At 35.6% G+C, this 17,485-nt stretch overlaps 1 protein-coding gene across 2 annotated transcripts; it reads left to right on the plus strand.

The window, feature by feature from the left end:
* The first annotated feature begins 562 nt into the window (after nt 1-562).
* Nucleotides 563-12,283, plus strand: LOC124937422 (methyl-CpG-binding domain-containing protein 9-like). 2 transcript variants are annotated; one of them, XM_047477685.1, is made up of 9 exons: nt 563-1,493; nt 5,663-5,771; nt 5,875-6,333; nt 7,877-8,155; nt 8,700-9,035; nt 9,725-9,823; nt 10,174-10,560; nt 11,060-11,821; nt 11,915-12,283. In XM_047477685.1, the coding sequence occupies exons 2-9, from the start codon at nt 5,673-5,675 to the stop codon at nt 12,128-12,130; spliced, it is 2,637 nt and encodes an 878-aa protein (XP_047333641.1). In that variant the 5' UTR covers nt 563-1,493; nt 5,663-5,672; the 3' UTR covers nt 12,131-12,283. The 2 variants fall into 2 exon arrangements, with proteins under 2 accessions (XP_047333641.1, XP_047333642.1); XM_047477686.1 differs by having other exon boundaries at nt 11,237-11,821.
* The last annotated feature ends 5,202 nt before the right edge of the window (nt 12,284-17,485 follow it).

Here is a 17,485-nt window from a genome sequence, read left to right on the forward strand (position 1 = left end):
ATATAATTAAATTATAAATATATAAATTTATATAAATTAAATATATTTATAAATATTATTAAACTTAATTCATTTTTTAATTTATTTGGTAATGTTATGAAAAATGATGAACAAATCATTTATAGTGTTATAAAAGATGAGACAAAAGATGAAGTTTCACTAAGTAATAAATTTGATATTTGACTTAAGAATTATTTTTTTTTTGTTTTTTTTTTAGGATTTGTATGTGTTTTGTTTACAAAAATTGAATTATTTGAGATAAAATATTAAAATACTGTTTTATATTTAAAATTAAAATTTAATAAAAATAATTTAATTAATAATTTGATTATTATGATAATATTAATAAGTTAGAGAGAGTTTATAAAAAAATCTAAAATCAAATAAATTCTTAGTTTTTTTTTTAAAATTTGTGTCTATATTTGTAATTTTTTTAAATAATTTGTTAGATATATAAATAAAATAATAATTTGTAAAGGCAAATATATTCAAATCAATTAAGGGTAAGGGGTAGGGATTTTTATTAAAAACTAGCTGATAAGGTGGGAGAGCCTAAGAGTTATTAAACCAAACCCAGAATCACTCTACATTGCCGCCCGACATCCACGCGGCCAAGGTCACGGCAATCTCCCTGATTCCGCCCTCCCCGCGCTTCGTCGCACCAACGGTTCAATGTAGAGACCTGCCCTGATACCACTGATAACTCTTAGGAGAACCACACCTTAAAAGCTAGCCGTTAAGGCAGGAGAGCCCTAGCGCTATTAAACCACACATAGGAATCCTATAATTCCAATGTGGGATTCAAGTCCCATTCCTTAACATTTACAATCATTACATAAAGTTGAATTACAGCTTGATCATCAGAAACTTCCTGCATTCCACTTCATTTACTATTTGTCCTTTCCTTCTGTGCAATCTCTTTGCGTAACGTAAATCGAAAGCTTATTCTTTCCAAGAAGAATCTGAACTTATCGGTTCGTCTTCGTCTCCGTGTTCTTTTGCAATACAGAATATCAATGATATTCAAATCCTACATGCAATACGCCTCCGATTGCTGCGATACCAGAGAAATGATGCTTGTTTGTTTACATTGTTTGTGAAACTGATGGCATCAAAAGGATATTATCACCATTACCAGAACGAAACAATGGATTTGACCTATTCTAGTAGCGATGACAACAACTCTGAAATCTCTTCCTCTATTTACATTCACATCAATGAAGCCGTATTCTGTTCTTCATCGCAATCCACGGCTTTCGTGTTGGCCATCCACGACAGCCGGTGGTCAGCAGCACGAGCTCCGGCAGACATTCCGCCGGACGCCTATGATTTAACTGCCCGGCCATGTGGTTGTCTGGAGATCAGAGAGGATATAAGTGTTAATTGTAATGAGAAGCCGTTGAGGCCGAGATTGAACTTGACATGGAAAAACCTAACAGACTACGATGTCTGGATGAATATTTGGAGAGAATTGAAGATTTTGATAGTTCAAGGTACAATTTTAGCTTTACTCGTATTACATTTCATTTTTATAACAAATGTACCATGGTATAGTCGTCAATACTTTTGATCCTAATCTTCTGGAGGCAGCTGCGGATGATTGCTTTTAGGAAAGCCATTAATGTGATTACCTATCTATCTACAGAATAGGTAGTGAGATTTTACTAGAGTAACTTAAAATGCATTAAATGATTAGATATTATCCAACCTAGCAACTCAATGAGGTTTCAAATGACTTGAGAACTAAAATTCTCGAGGTGAAGAAAATACATGGATTTGCATTATTCATAAGACTTAGGACTGATCTAGCATTGATTAGGCTGAGAATGCACCTGAGGAGAGATTTCTCATTTTTTTAAGGAGATTATTGAGTTGTTTGGTTTAGGGTTTAGATTTACTTCCCACCTAACAAAGCATGATCAAGATATTGATCTCTGTTTTATGAAGTTCTTCCCATTATATTGATGCAGAACATTTTTTGATGGCTATCTTTAGTACTTGTTAAAGAGATTCTATAATCTTTAAATATGTTTTATCAATTCAAGTTTTTAATATTGAGAAAAAAGAACCTTGTGGCTTGGATGTATATAACAGGGATAATCATTTCTTTTTAAATTCATGAAAAACAAATGCCATAAGGATGCACTTCCTTCCTTAATAAATTGCATGTGTATCCTAACAAAAGAAGAAATTGTTGGCACGATTGAAGCTGCACTATGTAGCGGAAGGACTACTTGAAAATAAATTTTGCTGAAATTCAACACTCATATCTTTATATTTTAATTAATCAAATCATTTCCTAAAACTGTTATTCTCATGGGTAATTTTGTTTACCATGCAATATGGTTGTATCTGAAACCTAGAAGTGGTGCTTCTTTCGAATAACCTCTAAATGTTGTGGTGTAGAACAAAATTATGCTCATTTAGAAATGAAGGTTAGACTAAAAAAAATTAGAAATGTATACATATTAACAACCACAATTAACTTTGCTCATATGCCGTGAGTTGCTTTAAACAAAAATAGCCCTCTATAATTTATCAAGAAGAGAGAAGGCTAAACTGTTGTATATTTAATGTATGTTGTACAATGAATGACAAAGAATAATATACAAAAAAATCACACCATTTGAACCCAAAGGTCAACTTTAGAAGAAAAATGGGAAACAACAAGTTAAACACAATACAAAGAATCTTCATTCAAAAAGATATTTTATTCAGTGTAACAGCCAATCTATGTTGGCGTGAGAACAAACATCTTAATTGTGTTGAGTTTAGAGACCAGGGTAAGGTTTCTTGGTAATCAATTCCATGAGACTGTGAGAAGCCCTTTGCAACCATTGGTGCCTTAATATTTTAATTGTTCTGTTTACTTTGTGTTTGACCTTGAATGTCTTTAACGTCTAGTGTAATTTCCCTTTTTCCTTTTGGTAGATCCCAAACGAACCACGTGTCAGTTTTATCCAGTGCTCAAATTTCATCATTGATGTGGTGTTTCCATTTTTATCTAATTGAGTGTTAGCACATGTATTCAATCAAATGAGGCTATGCATGTTCCATATGTGGAGAACAACCTTTGATAAAAGCTGAAATTGAAAATTGGGTGCCTTGTGCATGCCCTAACTCCTTTTCACAATGCAATTAATATCTCCAGAGGATCAACTATTAGAAAACTTGAATCGTGATTTAGATCTGTACTTATATAATGTCTGTATGATCTAGATCACGCTCCAATTGTTGAACTATGCCAAGTGTGTTTAACATCTAGTGTAAACATGAGTAATTGGGGAGCTGAGTTTGATGTAGGAATAGGCTGGTATTCACTCAAATTCTCCCACTGAATATCATGCTTTGGGTACTATGATTGACTTTCAAAGAAGGTGACATGTATAGAAATATAGGTTTTCTTGATAATTTGGGAGAGCTGCATTTGTACCCTTGTTTGAGGAGAGCATAATCAAATTGATGATGCTGGAGGACAATACAATTAATGAGGTATGTGGCTATGAAAATGGCATCACCCAATTTATCTTTTTGGTGCATTCAAGGAAAACATTAGTGAACGAGTCACCTCAATTTCACCGATCATATGTAAATGCTGTTGTGAGAGTGGATAGTACTAACAGCTGGATTCTAGGATGCTTGTTTCTATAACTTTTTCACACTTAAAGGAATTAAATAATGGTATCTTTCTGATACAATGTCACTTAGAAGATGCATTAATTAATTATTTATAGGTTTGGATGCGAAAATAAGCTTTCCAACAAGTTTTTCCGTAAAGATAATGCCAAAATTTGTTGATTCTCTTCCAAAAGGAGCAATTTCAACTTGATTCCCAACCAACACCTTCATTATAATTAGTTAAGTACAATTAATTTAGACGAAGGATCATAATTTATGTCTCACCAACCAATGATGTATCAGTGGTCTTAATAATAGAGTGGATCATGTATAGATTAGCCTAATCCGGATCAGTACAACAAATTACACTTGTTTGTTAACTTGGGCCGGTTCAGATTTTGTCTAGACCTCTTTGTTAGGTAAGCCATGAATGAATTTGCATAGCCATTTAATGGGCCACCGTGGACATATTTTAAACCCTAAAATGACTTATTATACCATTTTGACTTACATGAAACTTTGGTAACCCACCGCCGTTGTAAAAGAGGGAGCGTGAAAGGCCTTGCAATTTGTCTTCAAAATATCTACATTTCTAAGTTCGCTTGACTTAAGTTTGATTTGATCCGACTTCTCCTTAAGAGGCGTGTGACAAGGGCACATTTCAAGAGGTTTGATACGTTTCTTGCTTGCAAATGTTTGTGTGTTTTTTTATAATCATTGTGGATCTTGTGTATGTCTGTCTTTATTTCTGCTAAATGAGAAGCTCTTGATTTTGGCCTGAAGCTATCAGATTATCGCCATTGAAATTGTGGTCTATTTTATTTTTTTCCTTTCAAGCACGTATGTTGTTGGATCCAAAATGCCCACTTCTTCTTAGTTTATTTTGGACAGAAATTTACTTATGGAAAACTGTGGCATAACAATTGGACATTATAAAGTGGATTTATGATGGATCATAATCCTTATTTGCTTGAAAGGACTTTGAACATGCACATTTCCTTAATGGCAGAGTTGCTTACTAGATATTTTCAAATCAATAATTTATAAAAGCCAATAAATCCTCTGGCAATCCAGTTTTTGATTATTGTCTAAGGATTTACTTAAAACCATATCTGTTTGGTATTGGTTTTCTAGTTATATAATGTAATACATTATTTTTTGTATGGTATTTGAATTTAGAGTGCTTGAACTCAAATGCAACTTAAAAGTTAAGTTCAAAGGCACCAACATGAAAATCTCTATTATGCAAGTTAAGTTGATTCATAGCCATCTTTCAGGTGTTTGGACTCTATATTGGCTATATTCTTCATCTCTAAGTTCTTTTCTTTTTATCCTTATCATACTGTTTCGTCACTCCTTCTGCGACCATTCCTCATTGATTCATGTTTGATTTAATAGTTGATTCGTGGTCAATCATAAAAACTTCAGCTGAACATTAACCTACCGTCCCAATGTGATTGCATAGTACTTTTCTTATGTCTGGTCGATGGTTCATCTAATAATCAGCGTGGTCCTTGCTTTTAATACTACATGCTGGCTGATTGAGTGGAACCCTTTCTGTTTCTTATGTCTTATTGATGTCTCAAGAAAGTGTGGTAGTTACATAGCATTGGAAATGAAAACAACTAAGATAATTGTTCTTTCATTCTCTATGGACTTCAATTTGCAGTAATGCGGTCATAAAACAAGTAGTTGGTTTCATTCCCAGCATTCGTATAGGAAAAAATATATATTCTCTTCTGAATAGATGGTGTTGGTCCTGGAGAAAACGAAACATTGGATGGAATGAATAATGCTTCCTTCTCTGGCTTGGATTCCACGGGTTATGCTGAAAACAACAGAGAAGGCATAAGAGATGGAGCCAAACACAGTAGTTTTAAGCCTAGGCAACATAATTTATGCAAATTGCACCTTTCTATTGCTCCTCTGATTGTTGGATTTATCTATGTATGCTATGTATGTTTTTTTTTGTTTTTTTCTTATCTTTTTTTGCCGTAGGTACTTCTAAGGTGGTAAACATTGTTTTCTCTTTTGATTTAAGCAGAAGCTTCTAAATGGCTGAGTGTGAAATGGTTGTCAGAAATCATTGCCCTCCTCCCGGGAAGCCCTTCAGTTCAAAGCTTCCTGCTCATGTCATTGGTGATGTTATTCAGGTTTGAACATTTTTCTTGAATCTTCCATATGAAAGAAAATATATAAATGACTAAAGTATTTACTCCTGGGTTTTAATGCATCTATTTTTTCCTCTTTATACAGGTATACGAGCTTGTGCAGAATTTCTCTGAAATATTAGGTATTCAGGAGGCTCTATCATTTAAAAAATTCGAAGAGGAACTTACCGGTTCAGGGTTTGATCTCAATGTGACTGAAGAAGTTAAAGTATCAACACGAGGATCGGATAACTCGAATGGCACACTTCTGTGTCATATTCATACACAACTTCTGAAATTACTAATGCATGAGATGCAATTACCCATGAGAAAGAAAGGAACGGGACATGCAAAGGGATGCCAACTACATGTCCTTGTTAACGAGTTAACCTGGCCAGAAATGGCACGGAGATATGTCTTGGCACTTTTGTCCATTAAGAGGAGCCTTGCCTCTGTTGTGATGAATGACTCAGAGAAGTCCAAAGTTTTCCGTTGCTTGCAAGGCGATGGCAGAGCACTTCGTGGCTCCATCACTGGGGTTGCGGCGATTGTAGAAGATGCAAATGTAAGACTTGGTCTCACCCCTGATACTGCACTTGCTTATTTAAGTATTGATCTGTCTGTAAAACAACTTAGTTTATCGTGCTTTCAAATATAGATGTGAAATATGATTTAGGACTCATTGATGATGATCCATCATAAGGGGCTTGTGCTGCTAGGGATAACTGAAAGCTAGGGAAGTATGATGAATAGCATCCCAATCGTACATTTGTTTCTTAGAAGTTTGTCTTTCCTAAGAGCTATGGATTTATTCAGGGCAATTAGTGTGTCCCTTGTTGTGCTAAGATGTAGCTTTTGTAGTTAATTTAAGACTCATGCTTTATGATGTTATAGAGTGTTGCACTTCCTCCTAAGTGCATGGGAGAAAATCTGATGCATTTGAATATGTGATTATTTCTTGTGTGTTGACCTAGTTATATTATATAATAATCAGTATTTGACCTCGCTCTAATGAATGTTGCTGATTGAGTTAACTAATTGTTTAATATGAGTCAATGTAGTGTAGTTCAGTGATTAGAGTGATTATTTTCTAGGCGGAGGTTGAATGTTCAACCCCTACTTGGCATGCTTCTCCCTTAAAAAATCTTTAATATGAGAGGGGTGGGGAGGTTGGAGTTTAAGACTCATGATATACAGATGTTGCGGATATGCCTATTCAGTATAGGTCAATGTAGAGGCCTATCTCCTCTTCTAGCCTAGCGGCAACAAGAGGAGGATATCCCCAGCCTCCCTGAGGTCCTGGGTTCGAGCCCGTCAGGCGGCAAGTTCTGTGCGTGGTTAAATGGTTAAGTATGTTTACGGACTATGTGCTTAACCTTAACCTGCGGGGTTTAGTCGCACTTCAAAGGAGAAGCGAAACCCAACACTCTCAAAAATAAAATAAAATGTATAGGCCTAAGAAATCCCCTTCGCAAGTAATTGAAGATAGGAATTTGGTACTTCCTCTGTTTGTTTGGTGAAAATGTAACTGTCCGATGGACATAAATTACAACTTCTACTTTTCAATTATTAACATAGTATTCCAGAAACACCTAATTATAAAACTATGAATTAGTTGCAATATGTTTAATTAGGGATGATAAACAGATTTTTATGGCTTTGCAGTTTTCTTCCAAAATCTCATTTATATTAAATCTTGATTTACAAGTTCCAGTTTTGATTCCTTTCTTATTGGTCATAACACTTATGACTATCTAGGGGGTTTACCTTCTTTTAACTTGCATAAGTCTTGATTTCAGTGTGTTATTAAATAATGCAATCCATTGTTGATGTTTCTATTCCATGTGGGTATCCCTGAAGTAATGTTCTGACATCTAAGAACAAAGAAACCTATTTTGTGCCTTGCATTTCATGGTGATTTTTTTATAATTATCAAAAGGCGTATTGCTCCGAAAGTTCACTTGTTTCGGTTAATTTTGGTGTATCAAATTGTAGACTTCCAAAATATAACATCAGAAATTGGTTGTTGTTATTAGCATGATTTGATTCTTGTTATGGAGCATTTATGATTTAGTCAACACATTAAGACAAGACTTTTGTTTCTTCAGGTGCTTGTGGAGGCTATAAAGAGTGTTTTTGGTTCTTTGGACACAGAAAATAATATTCAACATGTACATAGAGGTAGTTCTAGTACAACAGATGCTGAAATTTTAAGCTGGTCCCAAGAGTTGGAACCTGTTAGAAAATTGCCCACTAATGTGGGGTCTAAAATCAGGGGCTGTATCCGTAAAGCTTTGGAGAAAGGACCCCCGCTATGGGCAAAAGAAATCCTTGATGTCTCCATCAGTGAGGATATTTATAAAGGCAATGCATCTGGGCCCACAAAGGTGATATTTTCTGAACCTAGTGAGTAAATTGTGGTAATATGTATTTGAATGCCAAGACATTACTGATGATCTCATTTATGAAATGGTATATTTATCTCTTGTTGAAAATATATATGGATTTAAGTTTCATATGGATCTCATAATTTGATTGATATTCGTTTTCTTGTATCAGACAATTATTGATTTAGTTTACTGTTATAATGTTTATGTGTTTGGGGTCCTAAGAGGTACAAGCTTTTTTCTAATATATATATACCTTGCAAATGCTGAGATATAATCTGATGCCTTGGACTCAATATATCATGTTATGTATTTCTCTTTTCTTTTTAATCGATAATCTATGGAAGTGACAGTGACAGTAAAGCTCCAGGTTATGATGAATGGTCAATGGTGAATCTGAATTGGTTATACCACTGTGAAAAGAAAGAGAGAGTTACTTTTCATTGTCATCTACTATAGAATTTTTAGGCAACCGCCTCTTATTCTTGTCTATTTCTTGATTTCATATATTCCATTCTAAGCCAACCAACCTTTTATGTGACAGAAACGTGTGATTTTAGTTCTTGATAAGTTGTGCGGCAAAAATTTGAATCAACAGCCTGATAAGGAGAGAATCAATAAGAAGTCCCTGTTACAATCAAACGTTATTATGAGGCGTTGCCATTTTGCACTACGTTGTTCCCTTGCTGACGACCGAAAGAAGGTTCTGTGCAACTTGCTCAGTGTGCAACTTCTTAAGTTTGTTGAAAATACTGTAGAAGGGATCCTTGAATCTCCAGTAAAGATGTCACATCCTCTAGATTTCAAGACTATTGATGTGCGACTGGAAGTTGGGGCCTATGGCACATCTTATGAGGCTTTTCTTGATGACGTTCGCCAGGTGTGATTTCCAGCAAGTTTTTGTCTAGATTTCTGCATACTTGCATTGTTTTCCATAATTCTTATCCAGTTTCTTTATTAATATTGGTTCATCTCTTTTAAGATGATTTTACATTTGCACCTGTGAACAAATATGTAGTCCATGGATTTTATAAATGGGGATTTTGCAATCATTTTTGTTATGTCCTTTATACGTGTTTTGCTCATCTGATGCAATGAAGTAGACTGCAGGATAATGAACTAACTCAATAAAGCTTCTAACTATTACAGAATCCTGGATATAGTAATGATTAAAAGAAGTTGCAGATTAGGCATACATGTGCAAAATCTACTCTGGACTGTTGTGAGCTAATGCAATTCTATTATGTTTTTTAGTTTGACATGCCTGCATCGTATAGTTAATATTGCAGCCTTCTGTACTATTAGGATTTTATTTAATACTTTATCATATTCCCACATGACTACCTTTTTTACTACAATTTGTAGTTAGGATGCAATTTTGCTTCTATTGTGATAGTTACTATATTCCTCTTAATTGTAGATGTCCAGGGCCTTGAATTTGCTAGATTTGAATCAAATATTTTTATCTTTTTTATTTTTCATCTCTTTATGACAATCTATTTTTCCTGCCATGTTCAGTGTAAACTTTGTTGCGGATTACTATCTAACTGTAAGGTTACTCACTTGCAGGTATGGGCCAACTTGCGCGTTGTGTATGCCAATAAGCCTGAACTGGTCCAGTTGGCCGATAAATTATCTGACAAATTCGAACGTCATTATGAAAAAGAGGTAGGCATTCTCTTTTAAACCCATCTTCCAGGAGGAAGAGAACTTATCACTTCTTTTGCCCAAATCACAATATTTTGTGTAGAATTTAGTTGAATGCAATATTCATTTACTTCTAGCACTGTCAATTGAATAAGATAGAAATCGATGCTAAGAGGAATTTTTGTTTCATAAAATAAAGAAAGTATGAAGTGGGGAACTGAGAATTAAAACAGTATTATCTTAAAGGAATGCATTTTTTGGTGGAATATAATTATTGAGATTCAAGCATCCTTGTCGCTAAACTGCTTGTTGTTCTATTGCTGTGATTTTTGTTTCTTCATGTCCTATTAACAGTTTTCTTTGTATTGTAGGTCAAAAGTCTATTCCAAAAATATGGTGAATATGCTGAATCGGATTACACCAGATTGAATAAGGAAATAGATGATATTCTTACATCATCAAGGGAACTTCCAAAATTCCCATGGAAAGATGACTCATGCAAAGTATGTGGTATTGATAAGGACAATAAGTATGTTCTACTGTGTGATAGATGTGATGAAGGATATCATACTTATTGTCTGGAACCGCCTCTAAAAAGAGTCCCAGAAGAAGACTGGTTCTGTGCTCGCTGTGTGGAGACTATTGAAGAAAGTGCAGAAACAACTGATGATGCACTGCTTCTTGATGTCTTTAAGGAACTTAAGCCTTTGGCTGCCACAATGACACAAAAGGAATACTGGGAATGGAGCTTAGATGAGGTAATTTCTTTGTCATATTATTAATGCTTCTGTGATTGAATAGTGATTGGATGTGATGTGATGTTATGCATAAATGTGGATATTTGGTAAGAGATAATCATGCTAAAACTAAAGAGATATTTTATTAAGAAAACTGACTTGTATAGTAAATGATTTATTTATTTTCTTAATTAACCCAAATAATAGTGTCTCCTCGCCACACTTCATTTAGAAATATCTAAAATGTTTGTTGGTGATTATTGTTCACCAACTAATTAATACACACTTGTACATTTTTTTTACTGTACTTGTAAAATAATTAACCCTAATTCATAATTAAACCCCTTGTCATTAAGTTAATAAATATTAGACTCCTTATTTTATATCTTTACTTTTTACATAGGTCAACTTTAATTATATGACTAGTGCAAAATAAGTTTGTGCACGTAAAACTCACTTTTGTATAATAACAACCCATGAAATAATTCCATATCCTTTTTTCTTTGGTGGTTGAACTCAGAGAGTGTTTCTGCTCAAGTTTCTTTGTGGTGAAGCGTTAAATTCATCTGTCATACGTAAACATCTGAAACCCAACGAATTGTCCTTAAGGAAAGAATGTTTAGGTGCTGATTCTTCTGGAAGATTGTATTGGATACTGTCTGAGCCAAATAAACTTCCATTCTTGATTGTTTACCAGACATTAACATTTCCCGAGGGGTTCCAAATGGAAACAGACTCAGTTGAAGAAAATATGAACAATCAGAGTTCTGTGTCATGTCCATGGGTGTCATATCAATTGGAAGAAGAAATAGAAGAATTGTTGGAATGGTTTAACGAGCAAGATGAAGGAGAAAGTCTGTTGAAAGAATTAATTCTCGACTGGAAAAAATCAAACTTGCACAATCCTAAGAATAATGAAAATGAAGGGAAAAAATTGTTATATGAAAGAAGAAATAACTTCTTGGGTATGAAGGCATCTTCCTTGTTAGCTGCTAGATGTTCTCTACCCTATGGTTTAGAAACAACTGAAAGTGACAATGAAAAAGTGTCCAACGGTAAGGAGCCCAGTTCTTCAATTGCACACGAGGGGCGAAAGGAGTTCTTGGAGATTGCATTGAAGCCAAAATTTGACAAGGCTACTACATTTTTAATGCAACTGAAGATTAATATATTGGATATAGAGACTGCACTTCCCGAGGGTGCTCTAATCAGATCAAAGTCTCAGATGGAGAAAAGACGAGCATGGCGTGCTTTTGTTAGATCTGCTGCTAGAATACATCAGGTTCCACTTCTTCCTCATTTTTGCACGTGGTTTTAATATTATTGATGAATTTGTTGTTAAGAAAAACTAATTTTACTTGTTTTATGTTATCAGACAATCCAAGCAGTCATAGTATTAGAAGACATGATCAAAATAGATTACTTGAAGAATTGGTGGTGCTACTGGTCATCTCTGTCGACGGCTGTTAAAACACCAACGTTGTCTGCTCTTGCCATGCGCGTATATTCCCTAGACGCGGCAATTGAGTATGAGAAGGAATGTGGGCCAGATAATCTTAAGAAGGGAGGAAAAGGAATACTACATATCTGAAATCTCCTTCAAAATTTTCTTTCATTTACTGATATCATGTTATTGGGATGACTTTCTAGACCTTTGAATTGTAGTGACAAAAAGATTTACTATAAATTTATTGTGAAAAGATTGTTCTTATACAAGGATTTTGGGATTTTGTATGTTCTTACTTTTTACTTGTTATTAAATATTCTATTACATCAAAAGGTAGATATTCTCGGCCTCCGGGTTGGGTTTAAGCCCGTTAGACGGCAAGTTCTGCATCTGGTTCATGTTTAAGTGTGTTTACGGGCTATGTACTTAACTCGCGGTCCCGTTGAATTCAAAAATATAAATGTCTATTAGATTTGAATCTTCTGTTCACAATATTTGCTTTGCCCGACTCCGAACAAATGATATATTTTTAATCGTTCTTTTTGTTTCTTTATATTTGATAGAGATTACGTGTCAAAAATTAATTTTAATTACTATTCAAATTTTATTTTATTTTTAATATTAATAAAGAGTCCCACACCTTTAATTCTTCTTTAATATTAATAAAGATATTAAAAAATATTAGCAACATAATCATCATCATAAAGTATTAACAACAAAACACCTGACAAACTAAAAAAATTACAAATTAAAAGAATTTAAAAAGTATTTGAATATCATAAAATTTGATAATGTAAAGCTTAAACATGAATAAATGATTAATCTTGTTTACAAATGAGTCACATTCAACCCTATATAAACAACTCTGCAATTTGTTCCTCTATTGACATTGAAATCAATGAATTTGTTTTCTGTTATTCACCTGAATTTACGGCCCTGTAGTTGTAGGCAACATAACAACTCTTAAATCAAAGATTTTGATCATTTCAAATATTATAAAATTAAGAGTAATAATAAAGAACGGAAATTTTGTGTTATGAATAGTGTTGGAAACGACGTGGTAATCTTGAAATCTAACCGTAAAGAAAAATTTCATTTTTCAATTCCAATCAAAATCTGTCACATAATTCCGACACAAAATTTCGTTTTATACTGTTGCTCTAAAATTAATTTAGTGTATTTAAAAATTTTAAGTACTCATTTTATTAAATAAACCAGTGATAATAATATATTAATTTTAATCTTAATCTTAATAAATTCTATAAAAATTATAAAAACAAAGTGTTATTGAAGTAGATTTGCTGAAAAAAATATAAATAAAAAATGTATATACTTATATTAATTCATTTAAATTGATGTACTATTAAAAATAGATTGATTTAACCATTCACCTAATTTAATGGGGAAATTTGAGGAAATGACCCCAAAATAAGGCCAAATAGCCGATGGTGCGGGGGGATAATTTTTATAGCGCTGGTGACCCCCAAACAATTTTCTGCCGAAAATACCCCCGTTGCGTCACGCACCCTCCCGTTGCGTGACGCATCTGAGGGCATTGTGAAAAGTCCACAATGCCCTTACTATATAATAAAAAAAATCTCAGTTCTTTTCATTCTTTCTTTCTTCTTCTCTTTCTTCACTTCCCTTCTCCTCCTTCTCTCTAAAAAACCCAACCACCGACCGACGAAGACGACAGCGGAATCCTCTCTTCCTTCACAATGTCTCTTTCTGCTGCTACAGGTATTCTTCTCCTTCTTCATTTATCTCTTGGATTGCTTTGTTTGTTAGGGTGTAGTGATTAGGGAATGAGTAGGTGGAATGCCACCGTCGCGGCGGAAACTGGGTGCGTAACGCAGTTGCGTCACGTAGTTGCGTAACGCAGTTGCGTCACGTAGTTGCGTTACGCAGATGCGTAACGCACCCCAGACCATTTATAACTATTACTTGCATTTCATTGTTACGGTGTCTCTCGATTGATACTATAATTTTTTCAATTGCAGCTGAAGTATTTGCTGACGTATTTGTTGTGTACAATTGAGAGTGGCAAATTGCAGCCAATGGTACCAGGTCTTTCTCTGCACAATCATGCAAAACCATGGATATACCTCAATGTACTACATTTGCTCAATTAGTTGATACAATCTATGAGACGATTAACGTGCAAAAGTCTGCATATGATTTAGTGATTAAAGTCATGTATGATCCTTCTGCAAAACTTCCCCCTGTTGTTATTGAGGGAGATAAAGATGTGGGCATGTATTTATCACGGTTGATATCGGGTCGAAGTTCGTCATCTTCGTCACCACTTTGTGTCTCATTAGTAGAGAAGTACCCAAGTCAAGATACTACACTACCAATCATTACTCAAAAAAGTATACCCGGCGTTGTTTCTCGAGTTGTTTCTCAACAGATTTTATTTGAAAGTGATAATGAAGGAGGAGGAGAAGAAGATGAACGGGCTCATCATGAACTGATTAATCATGAACGCGTTATTGACTTTAATTATGAACGGGTTAGTGATTTCCAAGCTACTACTAGTCCTGCATCAGCAGTTGCACGCACGTCGCACCGGTCAATACCTACACCAATGGGTACACCATCTGGTGCAAGAGCAATGGGTACACCATCTAGTGCAAGAGCGTCAATGGGTACACCATCTAGTGCAAGAGCGTCAATGGGTACACCATCTAGTGCAAGAGCGTCAATGGGTACACCATCTAGTGCAAGAGCGTCAATGGGTACACCATCTAGTGCAAGAGCGTCAATGGGTACACCATCGACAGACCCTACAGACCCTACAGACGTATCACCGACAGACGTATCACCGACAGACCCTTCATTTGCATTGGCGTTAACTAGTGAAACCGTATTGGAAGTCGGTACGTTATTTGATACTAAAAAAGAACTTCAACTGACGCTATATAAATATGCGATGACTTATCATTTTGAATTCAAAGTGAAAAAGTATCGAAAACATCTTTGGTATGTGAAATGTATGGATGAGACATGCAAGTGGAGCTTACGTGCTGTGAAAGGTAAGTTTTCCGAGATGTTTGAGATTCGGAAATTCAATCGACAACACTCATGCTCAGTTTTGTCGAGGCCGGAAAAAAAAATGCAAACACCGGCATGGGTTATTGGGCAGTGCATGAAGGGTAAGTACATGGACCATCACCATAACCACTTGCCTAAAAAAATAATTGAAGACATGCAGTCAGATTATGGGATGTTTTTGACTTATAATAAGGCTTGGAGGGCAAGGGAAACGGCTTTAACGGCGGTGCGAGGAACGGTAGAGGATTCCTATGGAAAATTGCCTTCATACCTATACATGTTGGAGAAGAATAATCCGGGTACCATAACAGATATTCAGACAGACATGCACGGGCACTTCAAATATATGTTCATGTCTCTAGGACTCTCAATTAGGGGTTTCAAAGCCTTCTGTCGTCCCGTATTGTGTGTTGATGCAAGTTTTCTCAAGCACAAGGTGGGAGGTCAACTATTGGTGGCTGTTGCATTGGATGCCAATGAGCAACTGTATCCTGTTGCATTTGGCGTTGTTGATTCAGAGAATAATAACTCGTGGACTTATTTCATGCAAAAACTTAGAGAAACAATTGGATTAGTTGATGATCTCGTCTTCGTATCCGATAGACACCCAAGTATAGCCAATGCCTTGTGTGCTGTTTTTCCAGAAGCAGACCACGGTGCGTGCACATATCACATAAAGATGAATATTAATGCCAAATTCAAAACTGATAATTGTCATGTCGAGTTTGATTTGGCTTCTCGTGCGTACACTATCCCCCAATTTAATCGGTTTTTTGACAAGATCAGGGTTAAAGATCATAGGATTGCTGCCTATTTGGAAGAAATTGGGTTTCAAAGATGGAGTAGAGCATATTTTCCCGGTAAGCGATACAATCAACTCACAAGCAATTATGCAGAGAGTTTGAATAGTCAGTGCAGGGAAGCCAGAAAGTATCCAATTTCAGCAATGCTTGAGTCTTTAAGAACAACATTACAATGGTGGTTTAATGATAGAAGAGAAAAAGCGTCCAACCACCAAGAATTTTTATCTCCAACGTATGAAAAGTTATTATGTGATGGTTTTGAGAAAGCAAGATTCTATACCGTATCATCCCTTAACCGATTTGAGTTGTATGTGCATGATAATGAGGCACATTATAAAGTCAATTTGAAGGACAAGGACTGCACTTGTAGGGTATTTGAAGTCTCCGGTCTTCCTTGTACACATGCACTGGCTGCTGCCCGTCACAGGAATGTGGTTCCTTACGACTTATGCTCAAGGTATTTAATCGTTTTGAACTTATTTATTTAACCTATTTTTAATCGTTTTATTTTCCTTCTCATAGGTATTATACAACTGTATCTTGGTTGAATGCATATGCGGAGACATGTTATCCGGTTGGTGATGAAGAGAATTGGGATCTTCCCGGTATTATCAAACAACGCGTGTGTCTAAAACCACCTGTGAAGGTTAAGAAAGGTCGACCACAAACTAAACGTAGGACATCCCAAGGTGAGGTCTGTAAGGTCCCGAGACGATGCAGTTCATGTGCAGGTCTAGGACATAATAGAGCAACATGCAAAGCAGTGATGCCTGCACCGTCTACCGCAAGAGCAAGAGCATCATCTCAGCTGCATGAGCCCTCATCATCTCAGCAGCATGTGCCCTCATCATCTCAGCCGAATGAGCCATCATCATCTCAACTGTACGAGCCCTCATCTCAGCTCTACGAGCCATCATCTCAATCTTACGAGCCATTAGCTTAGAATGAACTTGTTAGTGTTGTGTTGTGGTGTTAATGTTGTTTTTGTAGACTTATTATCAAATGTCTTGTGTGGAGGTGTTAATGTTGTTTTTGCATCAAGGATTCAAGGATTCAAGGATTCAGTAAATGTCTGGTGTTTTTGTAGTTTTCTGGTGAATGTAATACAGGGACAGGGTTTTTGTGCCAAGTGTTTTTGTAGACGCAACTGCTTGACGCAGCTGCTTGACGCAGCTGCTTGACGAAACTGCTTGACGCAGCTGCTTGACGAAACTGCTTGACGCAGCTGCTTGACGAAACTGCTTGACGCAGCTGCTTGACGCTGCTTGACGAAACATGGTTTACATTAGTGCAGAACCTATTACATTAGACATGGTTTATATAACTGTGTACTTCAGGCATATATATCATTAACAACATTTGATATCATTAAATCAACCATATTACAAAGGTTTGAGATTAACATTACAAAAATTTGATATCAGTACAGTACAAAAGTTTCATAAATAACCTATGGATCTACAAGTCCATGAAATAACCTCACTGCCCACTTTTCTCTCCAAGCTTTCATCTCATTTGAGGTCACTTCTGATAGATTCAGACCTGCAGTCAAGTACTCAATATACATTAGTACAAATACACCACAATCTCCACTCTTAGTTGCTTTGGGAACTTCTGACTCTGGACGTCTTGTGTATGGCAA

The sequence above is a fragment of the Impatiens glandulifera genome, chromosome 5 (assembly GCF_907164915.1).
Source record: "Impatiens glandulifera chromosome 5, dImpGla2.1, whole genome shotgun sequence".
Taxonomy (NCBI): Eukaryota; Viridiplantae; Streptophyta; class Magnoliopsida; order Ericales; family Balsaminaceae; genus Impatiens; species Impatiens glandulifera.